Source organism: Manihot esculenta, chromosome 9, assembly GCF_001659605.2.
Source record: "Manihot esculenta cultivar AM560-2 chromosome 9, M.esculenta_v8, whole genome shotgun sequence".
Lineage (NCBI taxonomy): Eukaryota > Viridiplantae > Streptophyta > Magnoliopsida > Malpighiales > Euphorbiaceae > Manihot > Manihot esculenta.
In genome coordinates, this window is record NC_035169.2 from 7747111 (window position 1) to 7766834 (window position 19724).

A 19724-nucleotide genomic window follows, 5' to 3' on the forward strand; every position below is an offset into this window, starting at 1 on the left:
ACATTGGAAATGACAGGGACGCTTCTTTTTACTTGAGGAAATGCCGTGAGTAGGAATCTCTTGCTTCTCTAACGTAACTTGAAAATGCATAAGCGTTGCCCTTTAGCACAAGATTACAGAATTCTGTCCAGGTGGCTTTTTCTCCACCAATCGCAAAGGGAACTGTTGAGGTGGCTTTAGATTTATACTCTCTTTCCTTTTTTTCTAATCTCTTTCCTTTCTTTTCTTTTTTTTTTTTTTATTTGACTTCATTTCACCTCTAAACAATACTGTTTTACTGAAAAAACTTTTCACAGTATATTTTATGTAGTAGATTTTTTAGAAGTTTTTAATCTTTAAAAGTCTTAGGTTTTTAGTCATAGTAAATTTGGAAGATTTTGGTACTTATTTTTTATTATTTTATTTTTTATAAAATATTCCTTCTCTGTTTAAATACACCACAGGAGTTCTCGATCTCTAGACATTTTAATCAATAAAATTATAATATATAATTTTTTTCATCTTAAAAAAAAAGAGAAAAAACTAATTAAAAATTCAAGAAATTCACAAAACTAAGCAACTTAATTTAGTTTTGTTTTTTATTAAAATGAGAGTTCAGTAATATAATATATAAAATTCAGTTGCAATTGCAAATGAACAGGAAAATTAAAATCTGGCTTTTTATTGTTTTGCCCTCTCAATTGCATTTGTCTCCTTCAATGCAGTGGCTTTCTTTGTCTTTTGGCCTGTGATTTACAAATTTACCCTCCATTTTGCTTATTTCGCTGCACTTTTTCGGTTGGGGTTTTATCATTTCATTCACTGAGCATCTTTATCGTGAAATCCCTTGCTTTCCCCTGTCCTTGATTTCAAACGACGTCGTTTAAGTTTTGCATGTTCTCTGCCCTTTGCCATCTTTGTGCTTCGACCGAAACCTAAATAAGGAGTTTATCGTTCTGTCAAAGAGAGAGAGAAGCAGCGAGGCGGCTGCACATCGTCTTTGGTGCTCAAACCAGCCGCAATTGAAGCTCAATTTCTGGTGGCGCTTGCATTTACACCGATTGTTGACATTTGACACTCTCTTAAATTTACGAGTTAATCTTAGGTAAGGAATCCACTCTTATTATGGAGAGAGAGGAGTGAAATTCAGGTAAATTTTTTGTTGATCTTCCAATGATCATGGACTCAGACTATTTTTCTGGAGGGCTTGATGCTCCTGGATACGACATAGAATTCATATTTATCTTGAACGACAACAATTTCTCCAATCAAATTTTCAAATTTTCAAAATGGAGATAATCTCTAATTTTTTCAAAACAAAATCGGATAGTGACCTTTGTACCGGTTTTGCTGACTAGTATAAATTATAATTTGGAAGTTACATGCAAATACCTTGTCTTTTGCTCAATTTTGCTTCAATTCTTTCAAGAACTCGACCTCTCCAATAACACAAGATTTGAAAACATTTTAAAGCTTTATCATAAATTTGACCTAATAAAGAGGAGTGAGAAATAAGATAAGAGTGGGTGAGGATTTGAAATATCATCATAATTATTAATGGCACTGCCCATTGTTCCATGCTATAATTTTCAATTAATGGCTTTTATTTTGTGGCAGATTTGAAAATGTACTAATGCTTCGTTTTCTAAAACCATTATATCTTTTAGCTTAAAAAAATAATAATAAAAAAAGAAAGCATAGTGACCATCTTAGCCATCCACCACCTACCAGCTTTTATTTTGTTTTATCATCAACTGGTCCAAATATTGATTGGCATCTCCATAATGGAATTGAAATATAAGGACTGATAATTACATTTAACAACTTAATTGGCTAGTCAGCAATTCTTACATTTAGCATCCTCTCCAACAACTCATATTAATTAATTCTCTAAAAACCTGACCAATTCATTTCAACTTAATATCCCGTAAAATTCGAGAATTAATCTGTTTATTAGAAAATGAGCTCATTAGAGAGATCTCTTTTAACACCTCAAAATTCAAAAAGAAGAGAGTTAATATGCTTGTTTTTATTGAATAAAACAAACTCATTTTACAGTAAAAATTCTAGAACTTCTAATTAAAAGTAAAAGTTTAATATAAGCAACTATTAGATTTAGAATAAGATAATAGAAAATATGATAAGATAAAATAATAGAAAATCTAAAAAAAAACTACTAGATAAATAAAATTTCTTTATTATAGATTTAATCTATCCATTATCCATAATAGTCTACGTGGACAAATTTTCTGATTCGATCAATCAATATAAATGTTTTCCTATAGTGTATAATAGGGAGATGCTTATATTTGCTTTAATTTGAAGATCATGTTAGGAATAGGACAATAAAAATTCAGACAGGTATAACTCAATTCTTTGATTAATCATAGCTTCCTGGTTTGAGAGTCCTAAGAAGATGAATTTAGTTGCTGCATTAGTTCGTAGCATGCGTGTTGAAGATGTGTTATTGCAGTTGCCATTGACAGTAAAGCGATCTTCAAAAACCGTCTACCAGGTTGTACTACCATTCTGCATCTTGTAAATCTTTTCAGGTAGTAAGTGAATTTATATTGATTAATCAAAGAGATGCTTATATTAAAACCTTATTAATACTTATGGGGCATGCTAATGTCTAAGCTGCAAATCTGTGTTCCAGCCCTAGGTTTTTATTTCTCCCAAAATTTCTGGGATTAAAGCGTAATGTCTTTTGGTTAGTATGGTCACAATTTAAAGATAAAGAAACTAAAACCTCTTCCTTTTTAAGGTTATTCACTCCGCTCGAGCAAATGCGACTCATAATCATGGGTTGTTACCTGTAGGCATCCTCCCCCTTGCAAGTTAGTTTTCAGAAGTGAACACTGAAGTGGCTTGTTGCGAGCAATTTTTCAAATCATGCATATTTAAAAAAATAATTTTCAAATATAAGAAGATAACTCTTCCGCACTATAAGTGCTGAAGAGCTATAAAGTGCACGGCCCTGCAGTGCTTGCATGCACGTGCATGTGGTTGCACAGCAATTTGTACGCACAGTGGGCGGCAATAAATTCTACGGACGCACAGTGGACAATAAAATCTCCACGGACCGCACAGTAGACGGCAATAAATCCCAATGGCTGGACGGCAATAAATCTCAATGGCTAATTCGGCAATGTTGGTGTCGAACTAGCCAACGACTATCTCTCCCCACTCCCTTTATAAATTATCCCAGAACACACACAACTCAATAAATCACTTTAACCTCCCCTTTTTGATCTCTCTGTATATTACCTTGTCCACTATTTTATAAATTACTCAAAATCTGCCCCTTTTCGATTTCTCTATAAATTACCTTGTCCACTACTCTATAAATTACTCAAAATCTGCATTATAGCTCAACAAATTGCGTTTTATAAATTATTTATTTTCCTCTACAAATTTCATAAAATTTCTCATCCTACTCTTATCGATTCGACTACAAAAAAAGGAATTCAGGTAAGTTTTAAAAATTTTATATTTTAAATTTTTATTTTTTTATGTATATAGTAAATTGATATGAAAATATTTATTATTTTTTTTCAGATAAATGACAGTTCTTGCATATGCTAATATTCATTGGGATGGTAATATATTATAAATAGTTGTAATGGTTACGATTATGATGGAGGTTTTTCAAAGATTATTCCAATGAGTAAACGGATAAATTTTAATCAACTGGTCGGTAAAATTGTTCGTGCAATTGGATTATCCGAGAATAATGAATTTATAGAAACAATTAGTTTTAGAAAACCTACAATTGTGGATGGATCTTAAAATTTGAATGTATGGAGATATGGGGTGAAAATGATGTATCTAGTATGTTTAATTACTTATATCAAATTGGTGGTATACCTGGTATAGAAATATATGTTAAGATATTTCGTTGTGTTGATATTACAAATAAGGATGCTGATATTGGTCCATCTGGAACTGCTATGGAATCAAATGATGAACCATGTGAAGAGCAAAATGTAGTTGATGATTATTGTTTATATGATAGTCTTGCAGGGCCGTCAATTAATTTATCTGATACAGTACAGAATGAGAACGAGAACGAGGATGAGGACGAGGATGACGATGAGGATGACGATGATTCATGGATGTTTACTGAGGATGATGAGGATGATAATGGTCATGAGGATAGTGGCAGTGAGTCTCAATATTACAACACACAATTTCCTAATCCTATTGTGTCTATTGTTCATCCTCCTCCATATGCAGAAATAGACTTCGATTTGCTGAGGGTGGATCCTTGTGATAGGCCAGAAGGTCGTTCCTTTTAGGATCCTTCTAAAGAGTTTTCAGTTGGGATGATATTTTCTTCGAGAGATGCAGTGGCTGCGGCTGCAAAAAAATATCATTTAAGACATCATCATCAATTTTGTTATCATGAAACAAGAGAGAAGACTTATTCTATAAAGTGTAAAGACAAAGACAGTGGGTGTGCATGGAGGCTTCGAGCATCCAAGAAAGAAGGAGAGGATGTATGGAAAATTACGAGATACAGTGGACCGCACACATGTACAAATCCTCAGGTGACAAAAAATCATAGTCAATTGGATGAAAATTTCATTTGTTCATTCATCTTTGCATTAATTGAACAGCAGCCCGATATAAAAATTGTTGCCCTATAAGCTGAAGTGCGGGATAAATTTGGGTACGAGCCATCTTATCAGAAAACATGGAAAGCTAAGCAGAAGGCAATTGCAAGGCTTTATAGGGGTTGGGATGAATTATACAGTCGTTTGCGTAGATTCATGACTGCTCTTCATCATTTTAATCCAAAAACAGTATACATGATTGAAAATAATCCGCATTGGATAAATGAGCGATTAAATCCTATGTGTCGTGTATTTGACCATATGTTTTGTGCTTTTAAGCAATCGATTGAGGGATTTAAACATTGTTGACCTGTTATCTCAATCGATGGGACATTCTTATATGGAAAATACACGGGGTGTATACTGTGTGCAATGGAAATAATCAACTATTTTCATTAGCTTTTGCCATTGTTGATAAGGAGGACGGTGACAATTGGTCATGGTTTATGGATTGCTTAAGGATCTTTGTGACCAACTGAGAAGATCTGTGTGTAATTTCAGATCGGCATGCTGAAATTCTGAAGGCGATGCAGAAAGATTGGTGGCAACCTCCAGCTGGTCATCATCGTTACTGCATCAGACATGTTTTGAGTAATTATAATAAGACATTCAAAAATGCAGCAATAAAGGAAGCGTTGCGCAAGGCAGGTATGTTTCATGTTTCAATACGAAGTATGCCTAATTTTTTAAATTTAAATTCACTTTTGACTTGTGCTAATTTTACTTTGATGAAATTGTCATTTATATGAGCAAATGAAAACTAGAAAAGAAAGTTTTTCGAGGCAATGAACAATATTCGGGAGGTGCACCCAGAATCATATGATTGGACAATAAAGATAAATTTAGAGAAATGGACGAGATCACACGATGGTGGACCGAGGTATGGTGTGATGACAACAAATATGGCAGAATCACTAAATGGCACGATGAAAGGATTTCGAGTGTTGCCAATTACGGCAATGGTTGAAAAAATATTTTTTCAATGTGTCCATTACTTTGATACGCGGAGGACAAAATTTTTGGATCAACAAAGCTGAGGCTATATTTTTAGTCAGTATTGTAGTGACACACTGTGTGCTAACACAATCAAAGCAAATGCACATAGAGTGAGACGGTTCAATAGTCAGACAATGGTTTGCGAAATAATTACTGCAAATGGTAGGCAAAAGCAAGTGGTCAAACTCATGGATTAAACATGCACATGTGGCAAATTTCAGGAGTTAAGATACCATGTTCCCATGCTATTGCTGCATGCATGTCATATTCAATTGACTACGAACAATTTATATCTGACTATTATAAATTGGATCGTACTATCCAATGTTACGCATACACGTTCCATTCCCTTGGACATCCTGACTATTGGCCTGCAGCAGATGAACTTCCTCTCGTGCCTGACATTTCTAGAACAAGGAACAAGGGACGGCCAAGGTCTTCTAGAATACGTAATGAGATGGACTGGAGGCCAAACAAAATAAAAGAAACGTCCAGGATCCATTGTTCCATATGTGGCAGGGTGGGGCATAATAAAAAAACTTGTATGGGTTGAGAATCAAGTAGATAAATATTGTAAATAATTCAATTAATTTTTAAGTTATTTTGTTGTGTAACATAAGAATTACTCCTTATAGATTTAGAGTGGCGCAAAACATTTCCACCTAGTTCTCACACTAATTCAATATTTCCTTCGTTTTTCCTTTGATAAATTGAATAATATGAAATTTGAATTAAAAGGAAATAAAAATATTTGAATATATCATTAATTAAATTCTAAGTTTTCCAAATTGCATGTGCTTACCTCTCCAACTCATTCATAGGCTCCAATTCATTTAATTATTAAGTTATGAGTCATGCTCCCTCAGCTAATAGTATAAAGTTTATTTTTTTAAAAAAATAAAAATAAAAAAGAAATTGTAAAATAAAATTGTAAAATCTCAATAATTATTCCTTTAATTATGAAATAGAAAGAAAAGCATATCATAACTTAACAACAACAATAAAATGAAACTGCCTCTTCGATTGATGAAATCCAACAATTCAAGCAAAAGCATCAACACATAAAGCATAACAGAATAATACCAAAGCATAAGGTTACAAATTCTTAACGTTATTCACATGGAAAAATTGCATAATCAATTCAATATTTAAAAAAAACTACTCAGCTCTGCTAAATATTAAAATTACAAGACAAAAACAATCTTTTTCTAACCCATTCCGTTATCAGCAGTCATTTCCAACTTCACATCAATATTATCTGATTGAATAATCACCATGAATCGAATACGCTAGGTTGACACACATAATTTAAAAATATTTTTGAATTTTGCATTATTTGAAAATTATTTTTTTAAATATGCATGATTTGACAAATTAATCGCTTGTTGCTGCTCTCGCTAAGGACAATCAAACAAATTTTTTATTTCAACTTAATTATGAATTAAAATGATGTTTATTAAGTTAACTTATTTTAACATACGTGCCATATCTTTATATACCCAGCGGCCTTCAATTTTAAAAATAATTTTACAAAAAAAAATCTTACGGAAATTGCAGCAATTTCTTTTTTTTATTAAAAAAATTTATTACTTAGTCTAATAAAAATAAATTTATTAATTATACATTGATTTTAAAATATATTATAATATCTTAAAATTTTAAAAATTTTATAAATTAAACATGATATTGATCGTAACTGTTAAATATTTTATTGTATAGTCTTATAATAAAACTCGGTTTCTATGATTTTTGTTTATTTTATTTTTTCATACATATTAAAAAATATAATTTATTATTAATTTTTTAATTATATTTATTTTAAATATATTAAATTTTATTAAATATTATATTAAATTTTATTAAATATTAAGAAATATTTTTTAAAAAAAATTTAAAAATAAAAATAAAAATAAATAGAGTTATAATAGTCATATGTTATTATAGTCTAAAGAAAGAAAAGATAGGATAAAAATTATAAAATTGAGAGAATATTATTTAATCTTTTTTACTTTTATTTATTTTTATTATTTTTTATAAGGCTATTGATTAAAATTTTAAATATTTATAATAATTTGTATTTATATTTAATATTTTAAAAATTGGATGATAAATTCAAATATTTTCAATTTACAACAAATATACTCAATAAAAAATTAAATTAAATTTATATTAATTAATAATAAAATATAATATAGTTCATAAAATTCTATTTCAATAATAAAATACTCATTAAATATATCTTTTTATTATAATAATATTATTTTTTTATTAATTTCATTATTCACTCTCTGTTTTCACTTTTATATAATATTAAAAATATTAATAAAAATTTAAAATATAAAAAATAAAACTTTACAATTTAAAATATATAATATTTCATTTTATTTAAAATATTATTAATAAAAATTTTTAAATATAAAAAATATATATATAATTTATAATAATGAGTATAAAAATTCAGTGAAATATTTTAATGTACTCTTTTCGTTTTACAATTTTTATCAATTTTTTTTATGCATATTAAGAAAGATAAATTTTTTTATTAACTTTTCATTTATATCTATTTTAAAAAATTAAATTTTATTAAATATTAAAATATGTTTTGAGAGATTTATTAGAAATAAAATAAAATAAAATAAAAATATAATAATTAATTTATATGTTATTATAATGTAAAAAAATGAATAATAATTTTAGAATAACTAAAAAAATAAATAAAAATTATGAAATAGAGAGAATTATTTATATATAATGTTTTATATAATAGAAATTTATTTTTAATAAATATTTATTTAATATAATATATTTAATATTATATAAAATTTATTTAGTTTCAATATAAAATTTAATTAAAAAATTTTATGTTTTATTAATAATATAAAATTTTAAAAATTAGATTATAATTTATTATTTAACTTTTTCATATATATATATATATATATAAAGCTGAGGTCTAAAATACTGTATGGAGAGATTAATAAGTGACATATTTAATTTTATATAATTATATTAAGTGGCACTTTTAAAATTGTCTATTTATGCACACTTAATATTTTTATTTTTATTTTTAAATTATCTATGCTAAATGTCATATTTAATATTTTATTTCTATTTTTAAATTTTTTTATATTTAATAATATTACTAATTAATATATATAATAATGGTAATTTATTATATTTATTATTATAATTTATATATAATTTTTTAATTTTTTATAAACTTTTTAATTATTATTATTATTATTAGTGTGTGACTTTTAATTTTCTATCATTATTATCAATGTGTGACTTTTTAATTTTCTATTATTACTATTAATATGTGGCTTTTTAATTTTTTATAGCCTTTTTAATATAATATATTAATCATGATAAAATAAAATTTTTAACATATATTTTATTTTTATTTTTAATAATAAATAAATTGTAAAAAAATTATAACTGATATTATTAATTAACTAATGAACATGTTTTTCATCTTTTATATGAATAATAAAAAATATATGAGAGAGTATGTATGTTATGTGGTACAAATTTATAATTTTTTATATATTTTAAATTTTAATTTTATATAAAATAATAATTAATATATATATTAAATAAAATTTATTATTTTTATCATCACTATTAATATATGATTTTTTATTTTTTTATTTTTTAAATATAATAAATACAATTTATTATATTGATTTTTATTAACTTTTTAATTTCCTACTACCTTTTAATATACTATATTATTATATCTTATTAAAAATTTTATTGTATTTTATTATTAAAAAATTATTGTATTTTTTATTTTAATAATCAATAGGATGTTAAAAATATATTTATAAAAATTGAATAACTATCCTATAAAAATATATTTAGACAATAAAATAAATTATTATAAAAATATATAAATATATATATATATATATATCCATAATAAAATATTATGTTCACAATAGTTAGTTTATTGATTTGATAAATTTTTTTAAATTATATCTAATATAATTTAACTAATAAATTTTATATATTTTTATTTGTGAATAATTATATAGATTTAATTATTATAAAATATAAAATAATTAAAGAATTAATAGAACTTTAGTTTATTCAAATAATTTATATAAAAAATAAAATAAATTTTTAATATAATCAAGCGTTATAAACTTTAAATAATTAAATTATTAAACCTAAATTATTATAATTTATTACATTAAATAATTTTAATTTATTCATTTTTTATAAAAATATAATTTTCATATGTTTATTATATATGAAATTTATTAGCATAATTTTCATTTTATATAATTTTTCACACAATTCTATCTCCATTATTTTTAAATGTATCGTATTTTAAAGATATTTTTTTTATTGTTCTCTCCGCACTAGCATGGTTAAAGACAGAAGTTGGACGAGAGTCATTCAAAAATTGAAAGTCTTTGATTCAAATGATTCTCTCTCTGCCGCCGCCACAACTGCTGCAACCGCTATTCACTACTATTAAAATTTAATAAATTTTATTTTTCTAAAAGTATAATTATTTAAATAGAATTAGTTATTAAATATTAATAATGTATGATAATAAATATTTAAATTTTTAATTTATTTAATGCAAAGAAATTTGATGATGTAGGATTTATATTTGATTAATACTTTAGATCTTTAAATTTTTTACTTTACAATTAGAAATTATATATAGTAATTGAATTTTTAATTATTATCTGCAATTATCTTTTTTGTTTTATGACAATAAATTATATATTTAATCAATAATTTTTTATATTATTTTAAATTTTAAAAAATAAAATAATATATTATGATTTATTCTTCATCCATCAATAATTACAAATTCAAAATTTATATATAAAAGATAAAATATTTTGCTCTACTTATGGTGTGAATTCATTAAAAAATATATTATTTTATAAAATAATTTTATATTATTTCATTTAATAATAATATAAAATATTTTAATATCCATCCAATATACACGCAAACGACTAGTTTAACTGAATTGTTTGACTTAATTCTTTGGCTAGTATTTTGACAAATTTATGCAAATTAAAATAAATTTGAAAAATTTTAGTTTTATATTAGATATAAATGTAATTTATTATAAATATTTAAAATTTTTACCCAATTTTTTTTTATAGTATCTATTCATATCAAGTATATATTTTAGATTTAACATTGACAAAAATTGAGCTGCTAAAATTTCTGACCTCAACACATTTTCAATTGATGAATATTTCTGCAAATCTTCACCCACTCCCAAAAGATGGTGCACAAAATTTTCCAAACTGAATAATTGCCCAATTGCGCCCATACCCTTCATCCTGCTTTCTTCCCAAGTTCATAAATGTTGATCATCTTAAGCGTATAGGTCCATAACATTTTGATAAATATTTTAAATAGATAACCCGCAACACATATTAAATATTAAACCATGCACCAATAAACTTTAATCCAATTATAATAGAATATCATTTTCAAAATTCAATGATTCCTATATCATTTTCAAAACTTCTAAAAGTCTGAAAGTTGAATTCCAATAGTCTATTGAAAACTACGCAAAAGCCCGAACCTGAAAAAGATGCATGAATAAGCCAGGACTCTAACTAATACCAAATTTCCATTTTCATCAAAACAATATACATTAAACCAACGGGGAATTTTCCCCGCAAAAATTTGTGACAAAACTATCAATGATAATTTTTGTCAAAACCATAATTCTTCATGTGAAATATGATATATACATGTAAGAAGCAGGTAATTCAATCAATTTGTAATCAACTTTCATCTTTCACCAGAAGCTTCCAAAAACTGTACGACTTGTCTTCTGTTCTTGTATCTGTTTTCTCCAAATTCCAATCTCTAAGCTTTGTGATGTAACCCTGATTTCAACTTGAATTAGTGCCCAACAATGTCAACTAACTCTCTTGTAGAAGAGGACATAAGCAGCAGATGTTTTGATCCTGTCCTCGCTAACAGGAGAAACATTCTCATCATCAAACTCATACCACCTACAATGGCCATGCTGCAGCGAAGCAAACAACAAAGACAACTTGAGTTGGAACCAGATTTAACTCAATGACATACATGAAATACACCTATATAAAGACATTCCAAAGGGCTTGAAATCATTTGGGTTTCATTATGAACAGTTGCACAGAAATAAGATGAGTCTGCGCCCCAGATACTAAAACAAAACATATCCATCTCAATATTGGATCTATTGCTCTATGCATCAGATTCTAAAATAACCTGGAAAAATTGTATTTGTAAACATCATTTCCAGTGGATAAGGGAAAAAACCACTAAAATTAGATGAAAGCAAAATTTATCAAAGCCCTTAAGGGAAAAAGGCATAAAGATAGAAGAAGAAGAGAATAGGATATTATTCACTATATGACTTTCTGGTTTTTTGAGTCGCTGGAAATTAGGACAGGTGTATATACATGTACCACGTATGAATGAACAACATTTGACAAAAGGAGAAACAGAATGAATAGCACTTACATCAACAAATGCAGTATAGTGACCACCTCCCATGCCTCCATAATGATTACTTATCGCATATAGAGTATATCTATTACAAAGATGGCTATCCTTGTGAGACATGTAAGTTGAAAGATCAAAATCCTCAACTGGGAAGTCAACATATGTTTCTAGTTTGTTCTTAATGATTCGACTGTATGAGAACCTCTTTAAATGAACAACCAATATTTCAGGCAATCTCCAAAGGTCCAACTTCTTACTAGCTTGTCGAGGCCTTTTACAGCTGGGACAGTACCTACAATTATATATAATTGAAACATCTGGAATCAGAAAGTGAAAGAGAAATATGATCAATTTGATTTTTTGCGTCCATGGCGAGAAGTTAATAAAAAACACAAATAGATTACATAAAACGTGTGGATGCACACAAAAGAACAATAAAATAAGCAAAACAGACAATGTGAGAACAAATAGCTATGAACCTCACACACATGCATAGATAAAATTGGAACGCAGAACTTTATGGCCCAAGTTCTATGTAAAAACCAGGTTCACTTACCACATGTCGTCTGGTCCTAAAGGCTCTTCCTTCAAAAATGCTTCAAGGCATTTATACAAAGAAACAGACTCTTGAGGCCTCCTAGTGCACAGCTGTGGCTTAAAAACCTCTGGCAAAGAGCTAAGAATGCATGTATCATACTTTTCAACCATTTTTTCGGACCAGAGAACATGCACTTCTAATCTATTGTTATATGATGGAGCCAGTAATGGTTTATTCATCTCTATTTCTGTCACTCTACCATGATAATCTTTGATGCAGAACTGAAAATCATTACTGAACAGAGGGCCATTATCTGTTTCACTATCAGAGTCTGCATTACCATCTGAAACATTAATGCTAGGGACATCCTCCATGGCAGAATCTTCATTAGCTGTGACTCCAGAATCATCATCATTTAATGTATCATCAGGCATTAGAAATGGACTAAGCAGTTTCAGATACTGATTACGGAAATCAGATCCATTAGAGTGATCAGACAATCTTGCTACAAGAGGAATCCCAAATAACTTCCAATTTGGTACTGATTTCTCCAATTCAGACGGCCTGAACCCCAAAAGTCAAATACCAATAAATCGGTAAAGGAATAGCATAATGCCAAACATCAGTTAAGAATATGAATAAACTTACTTGTCCAAGAGTTCATGCATAAACACAACCAAGGGAGATGCCTCGGTGACTTTGGGTAACCGATAAGCTACAAGTTTGTCATCATCTCTGATCAAAGCTAATGAATCAGATGGCTCCTCCAGGAAACGGAATATTTTATTCTTGTATATCTACACACCACTCAAGTTAGTTCTGAGTTCAATATAGCATATAGAAAATGCATATGCAAATTCTAAATCCAAACACAACCCTAAATTGCCAACCCATTTTAGAAACTAATAAAATAAAATGAGAGGGAAGTTCCATATGAAATTTTCCGATAACTGAGAATGAACATATTCACTGATGGAAACAACTCAAAGACAGATATAGAATTGATATAGAAGTTCACTTAACCAGGCACTGGAGAACCATGCTTTAATTAAGCATTCTGTCACCCGCATGACAGGATTGCAATTGAACATGTTTCAATTTTTAATATTGATTGGCTTTTCATAATCAAGTGCATTTAATTAAAAGAATTAATTTGCAAAGCACAAACCCATACCTGTACATTTCCAACTTCTAATAGTGAACAATAGTAATGCCTATGCAATCAAGGGAAATTCAATTTAGGAATTATGTTGATTAAATTTTCATCATTTAAGAAGTTCAGATTTCTATTATTTAGGAAATATATTATTACATGTGTATGTTTAAATCAAATAGGCTTATTACTTCCTAGTTAATATTGGTATAGTATTTTCTTATTTTGGGATTCCTAGTCCTAGTATTAGTAGAACTAGTTATTATACTATAAAATACAAGTCACTTAGCTATTCTGAGAGAGTTTATTGTGATTATTATTGATTTATAGAATTAATACAAAAATTGAGAATTGTTCTCATCCCCTTATCGAGTGTTCTAGACCACAATGCCAAGGGTGAAGCTACAGTAAAACATGCCCCTAATATTTCATTGAAAAGCAATAGACTTATTTGAGAGCATTGTGTAGCTGCATACCTCAACTACTAGCAGGGATTCATCATTTCTTAAGGAACATGCAGTGCTCAATGCCTCAATAAGGTCCTTTAACCTCCCACAATTTGGCACAGATACAGTAATAGGACAAGGCAGGGTAGTTCCATCACTGCTCAACATGGTCAAAGTCATTGTCCGCATAGTAGTCGAAGGTAATGGCAGTGAAAGGTACATAAATGGATCAAATGTAACAGACTTCTTCTTGCAAATGGGGCAAACCAAGGTTGAACGGTATTGACCCTAAAATTAAAAAATTTAAAAAAAAAATCAATTGAGCTGATAAAAACAATGTTAGTTCATTCATCAGCTGATTTCCCAAAAAAAAATCAATACAAGAGTTCATATTTTTTAAAATCTAAATATCCCAAGTCATTTTCTGGATCTGAAAGGAGGACTACTTTTCCCAGGAAAAGAAAGAAGGCTACAACTCTGCAAACTGTTTATGCATATCATTGTAATGATTTGCACAGGACTCAAGAATCAAAACTGGTTCAATCTGCACAATACACCCTCATCAAAGACTCACTTGGAACAAATCAACTATAATAGAGTCATTGCGGGCAAGGTGATTCTGCCAATATTCATCTGCCACTTCTTTGTCTGAACGGCTGTCTGCATCTTTCACTTCTATGTATGGCTTGCATTTCACATGATTCAGATCTTCATGCAGTCCATCCAACAAAAAGGCAAGAAATTCCTGCATTTGGATTTTAGAGACACAACAACAATAAAAAGTTATCCAAAGAGTGATTTTCCCCACATGAATTAAAACTAGTAATCAATCGCTAGCAGAAATGAGGAGCTAAGACTGCACTAAAATCAAACACACATACTAACTTGAGAATCATGCTGATTATACCCACTGAATTGAGGAGCAAATTTAGCAAGTTTTAACTTGAACATTCTAGGAGCAACTGGGGATGCCCCTGGAGCCCACAACTTTCTCAACAAGTCTCCAAATGCCAAAGCAAGCTCACCCTGAATTAGGGCAGAAATTTATTCAGAGGATGAGCCATGTGAAGGAAGCAAAAACAAAAACTAAAAGACAATAAGCCCATTGTCACATACATTCATCCCTAGCGGATTTTCACGGTTTATTTCTTTTCTGTAATCTCCTACAAAATAATCAACAATCTTTGGAGTGTGTGCCAAACACTGAATTGCACTATTCATGAAACATGTATTCCCAAGATTTTGTAGTCCTGTCAAACCCAAGAAACGAGCTCTTCTATAACGACATCCAGAAACTGACAAGTTTTTGGGAGTTGAACGAGAGATCACATAATCACTGCTTCCATTCATTTTAACTGAACCACTGTCAAAGGAGATATCTTTTCTGTCATATTCTATCATTCCATCTATACTTTCATCTCTACCATTCTTGGAATCTGAAAATCCATGGACTTGCAATTCAAGGAGAATCTGCATACATAACAAGCACACAAGATTATCTATAAGCAGACTAAGCAGCTATTGCCAGAAATAGAAGTTGTACATAACTCTATTTTATGGAAGTTCAATAGTTGCCTTCATCAACCAAGTTAAGACACAAAATGCCAAAAAATTGGAAAAAAATGAGAAATTGTAGAGAAAAAGAAATGATAATAACATAACAAAAAACCAGTCACCTCTTCAGCAGATTGTCCCATAGAACCATTAGGCAAGTTAATCCTATCATTCAGAAACTGGGTTGTTTGCCCAGAGAAATCCCAAATATGCACCTGCACAGATGAACTCAAGCATAAAACATGTTTTGCTTCAGTACATAAAGGTTTTAATGTGATATTAAATAATCATTGACAAACTAACCTGCTCAGCCTCGGGAACAAAAATATCACAGGCTCTCTTGTAGAAACCAATCATATTGTCCTGTAAAATTGAAGTCGATTATGAAATAAATGGAAGTAGAGACTAACAAAAGGATAACTCTAGAATTAAGCATCTGCGATTAATCAAATATATATATATATATATATATACTCTGGATTGAACTAAAAGTTCAATATATGCTCACCGAATTGTCATTGGTTGAACTGAAAGACATGTTGGCAAGGTCTTAAAAATTTATCTTCTATGTGAAAATGTCCCTTCTAATTTAATTCCTAAGTACATTTTGTTTAGAAGGATATAAGATAAAGATTCGATGTTGGAAAATATGCAACCCATTTATGAATCATGATTCTACACGTCACCTACAAGAATTCAATGACGACAGCCATTGCAACAAAGAGACAAAAGGTCAGAATACAAAAGATTCACCTTTAAGCTGATCTTCACAACCAAAGAATTTGTTTCCCAAGAAACTGAAAGCCTAATTTGTATAGGAAAGACATCTTCTAGATCATCTTCTGAAAGAAAAGGGCGATGCACATCTGTCACTGCCACATTACAATCATTATGCCTGTAGAAGTTGAGCAAATCAATGCCCAATATACCAGGAAGACATCAACTCCAAAAGAACTCTCCAGAAAATTAACATTTTTGCATAAATTGCAGCAATGCATATCTATAATATTGTATAACCATGGATGTAGTCAGAAATTTTGTAAATACAAGGGGAAAAAAGTAAAGTGAACCAAATCCCCTAACCATTTCAGTGCCTGCAACCACATTGTCCCAGAGACTAATGCGTACTCCTGACCTGAAAACCCTTCAGCAGCATTACTACTCTTCCTGGAGTCCTCTATCTTCTTTAAATCCAGTACAATTTCCATATCATCATCATTACTCACCGACACATCATACAAGACTCCCGTTTCATTAGCACCCATTTGCGTCTCCCTCCACCAACTGAAAATTGGCAAAACACAATAAAACTGCTTAGTAATCTAATTTCCATCCATAATACCTACAAACATCTACAATGTAAATGTTCCTCGCTTAATCACTATCCAGGCCCCAAATTTTCAACCAAACACATTAATTCCAACAATTTAAAAGACTTACAAATTGGAAAATTTTGAAACCATCCAAACGAACATACTCACTGTAAAGCTCCAGAAAAACTAGCCATGCATGCAACTTGACAAATAAAATCCAGCTAAGAAGAATTTTAAATTTCCCTTGGCTATTAATCACAACCTCATTTCCAATCCATTTTCCCCTTTCCCTAACTATAATCAAATACCTAAGCAAAGGTGAAACGAACGCACCTGCAGGGAACCAAGTAGAGCTTGTCAACGCCATTGTCGTCATCATCGAGAAAGTGAGGTTGAAAGTAATTGGAAGTAGAGGCAGAGGAGAATTCAAGGTCGAGGAAGTTATCGTCGGCGGAGGAGAACAAATCGTCGTCCATGAGGGAGGGGAAAAGAGCTAGGGTTTTGAAGAAGAAAGAGCGAGCGAGGGATTTGCAGAGACGGAAAGTGGAGAGAGAAAAGTAAGAAAGCTTGAGAGAGAGGAAACGAGCGGATTTGGTGATTAGCGAGAGACGCAGCTGCTCTGCAAGACGGCTCATAGAGACATCTATTATTGTGCGTGGTGCGTCAGTTTATTATGACTATGAAACCAAAATAATAATAATAATAATAATAATAATATTTCAATTTATGCTTGAATATTAATTCGTTGTATCACATTAAAATTTTATGATACATAAAATTAATTATTAATTAATATTTTTTAAAATATTTTTGTATAAAAAAATATCATATAATTTCATATTAATATATTTAAATAATATTTAAAAATAAATTATTTTTTATTTTATATGTTTATTAAAATTATAAAATTGATTTTCATGTATCAAAATGAATTTTCTTTTTAAAAACTATTTGGATAATGCATTAAAATATATTGTTTTAAAGTTTTTTAACAAAATTATATTTTAAATGGTTGAATTATTATTTAACTTATGTGGAATTATTAAATTAATTAATTATTTGATATAATTTTCCATTAAATTGTTAACTTGTTTAATAAATATAAATATTTAATATATATATATATAAATTAAATTTTTGAACAATAATTTTAGTGGTGTGAAATCACGTAACCTTTATAAGGGAACTTTATCCAAGAGGAAGATGATACAACAGGGAAGGATCAAGTGTTTGCGGATACGCGCCGAGAGCGAGAATGGGGGAGAGATATTGTCTAGATGGTTCTGGTTTTGCTCTTTTACAATGAAAACTGGACCTGGCACTAGTGGATACGTTACACGTGGCTATATTGAGCTTAAGGACCCACCTAGATGTTGGCAGTCAGAAGATTTCGGGACATCCAGGATTGGACCTTTCGTCCGTAATTCAGATTTAAAAAATAAAGAATATTATCATTTTAAGAAAGCGTAAATTTATCTTTATAAACTAGTAAGCTTTAATAACTTTGCGAAATATATATGTTTTTATATTTTAAAGTTTAATTATTTAACATTTTAATTATATTATTGGTGACTGTGGACTGCGGTTGTTGTTTAGCAGCACCATGTTTTTTGGACTATGATTTACGCTTCGGACTTTAGATTTCAGTTTCTTTATGGATTTAGAGCTTATAATCCTCTGTGTTTCAGTTCATCCACTGCATTTTTTTATGCAATAATTTTGGCATCGTAAATATTTTAATTTATATAATTTTAATTAATTTTATTAATTTTACACTCTCATATTTAATTTGATAATAAATATAATTGAGTAAATCCGAGATATTTAAGTTCAATTCATTCAATTTTTAATTTTCAATTAAAAAAATCTAATTTATTAATTTTAAAATTACAAAACTTAAATAATTAGTTTTAAAAAGTATGAAAACTAATATGTAGATTTTGTTTATAGAAACTAACTTTCATTTCCTCTATCTCAATAAAAGTTAGGATAAGTCAGAGTTTTTATTTGTTTATGATTTTTTATACTTGTATAATTTTGTTGTGATTTGGTTTAGTATAAGCAAGATTGTAGGTTTGCATATCTATGTTGCTTATTTATTGTGGTTTTGTTTATGGTCTATTTGTAGTTACCAATGTTGAGGTTTTCTCCTTCCATAGTCTGTTAGTTATTGATTGCATAACTTGGTTTTGGTGTCTATCTCTATTATTCTTTTGCTGATTGTTGTCTCAAGTGGTAGGATTTGGTGGATTAGTCGATGCTAGAGAGCAAAATACCTCCTTAAGACTGCTCTATGGTTATTCAAGAGTGAAATCGCCGTGACATTATTTTCTTTGTTTTTGATTTCGGTTTGACGAAGCTGCTCTATTGGATCTGGTAATGGTTGCTTAATATTTTTGTGCGGCGACTCACGAGCGCGAAATGCAATGGTGCAGCAGCTCACAGGCAGTCGACGAGATGCACGATGCAGCGGCAGTGCTGGCGTGATTTGGGCTGGCATGATTTCAGACGGTCGACGGGTCTTTAGGCGATGTCAATATCAATGATGCGCGATGAGCGATGCTGCAGCAGGCGTGTCGCGTAATTTAGGATCAGAAAAACATCTAAATCATCAAATACTATTTATTAAGTTATTATTAGTGAGAC

The 19724-nt window shown here is 29.4% G+C and overlaps 1 protein-coding gene across 1 annotated transcript; it reads right to left on the bottom strand.

Annotated features, from left to right (window-relative positions):
• Positions 1-11186: 11186 nt before the first annotated feature.
• On the bottom strand, positions 11187-17745 carry LOC110622889 (ubiquitin carboxyl-terminal hydrolase 8). Its single transcript, XM_021767590.2, has 13 exons — positions 17412-17745; positions 16849-17049; positions 16519-16660; positions 16069-16128; positions 15888-15980; positions 15328-15681; positions 15097-15237; positions 14786-14956; positions 14242-14499; positions 13261-13409; positions 12631-13176; positions 12093-12366; positions 11187-11610 (listed from the first exon to the last, which is right to left on the bottom strand). The coding sequence occupies exons 1-13, from the start codon at positions 17711-17713 to the stop codon at positions 11500-11502; spliced, it is 2802 nt and encodes a 933-aa protein (XP_021623282.1). The 5' UTR covers positions 17714-17745; the 3' UTR covers positions 11187-11499.
• Between the last annotated feature and the right edge of the window lie 1979 nt (positions 17746-19724).

Bases quoted from the DNA above. Each gene is read 5' to 3' on its own strand.
- LOC110622889 (XM_021767590.2), bottom strand. From the start codon at position 17,713: ATGAGCCGTCTTGCAGAGCAGCTGCGTCTCTCGCTAATCACCAAATCC. The intron at 15,238-15,327 runs GTATGTGACAAT...GCCCTAATTCAG, and splicing joins AAAATCCGCTAGGGATGAAT to GGTGAGCTTGCTTTGGCATT. The intron at 13,410-14,241 runs GTATGCAGCTAC...AGTGGTGTGTAG, and splicing joins AATCCCTGCTAGTAGTTGAG to ATATACAAGAATAAAATATT.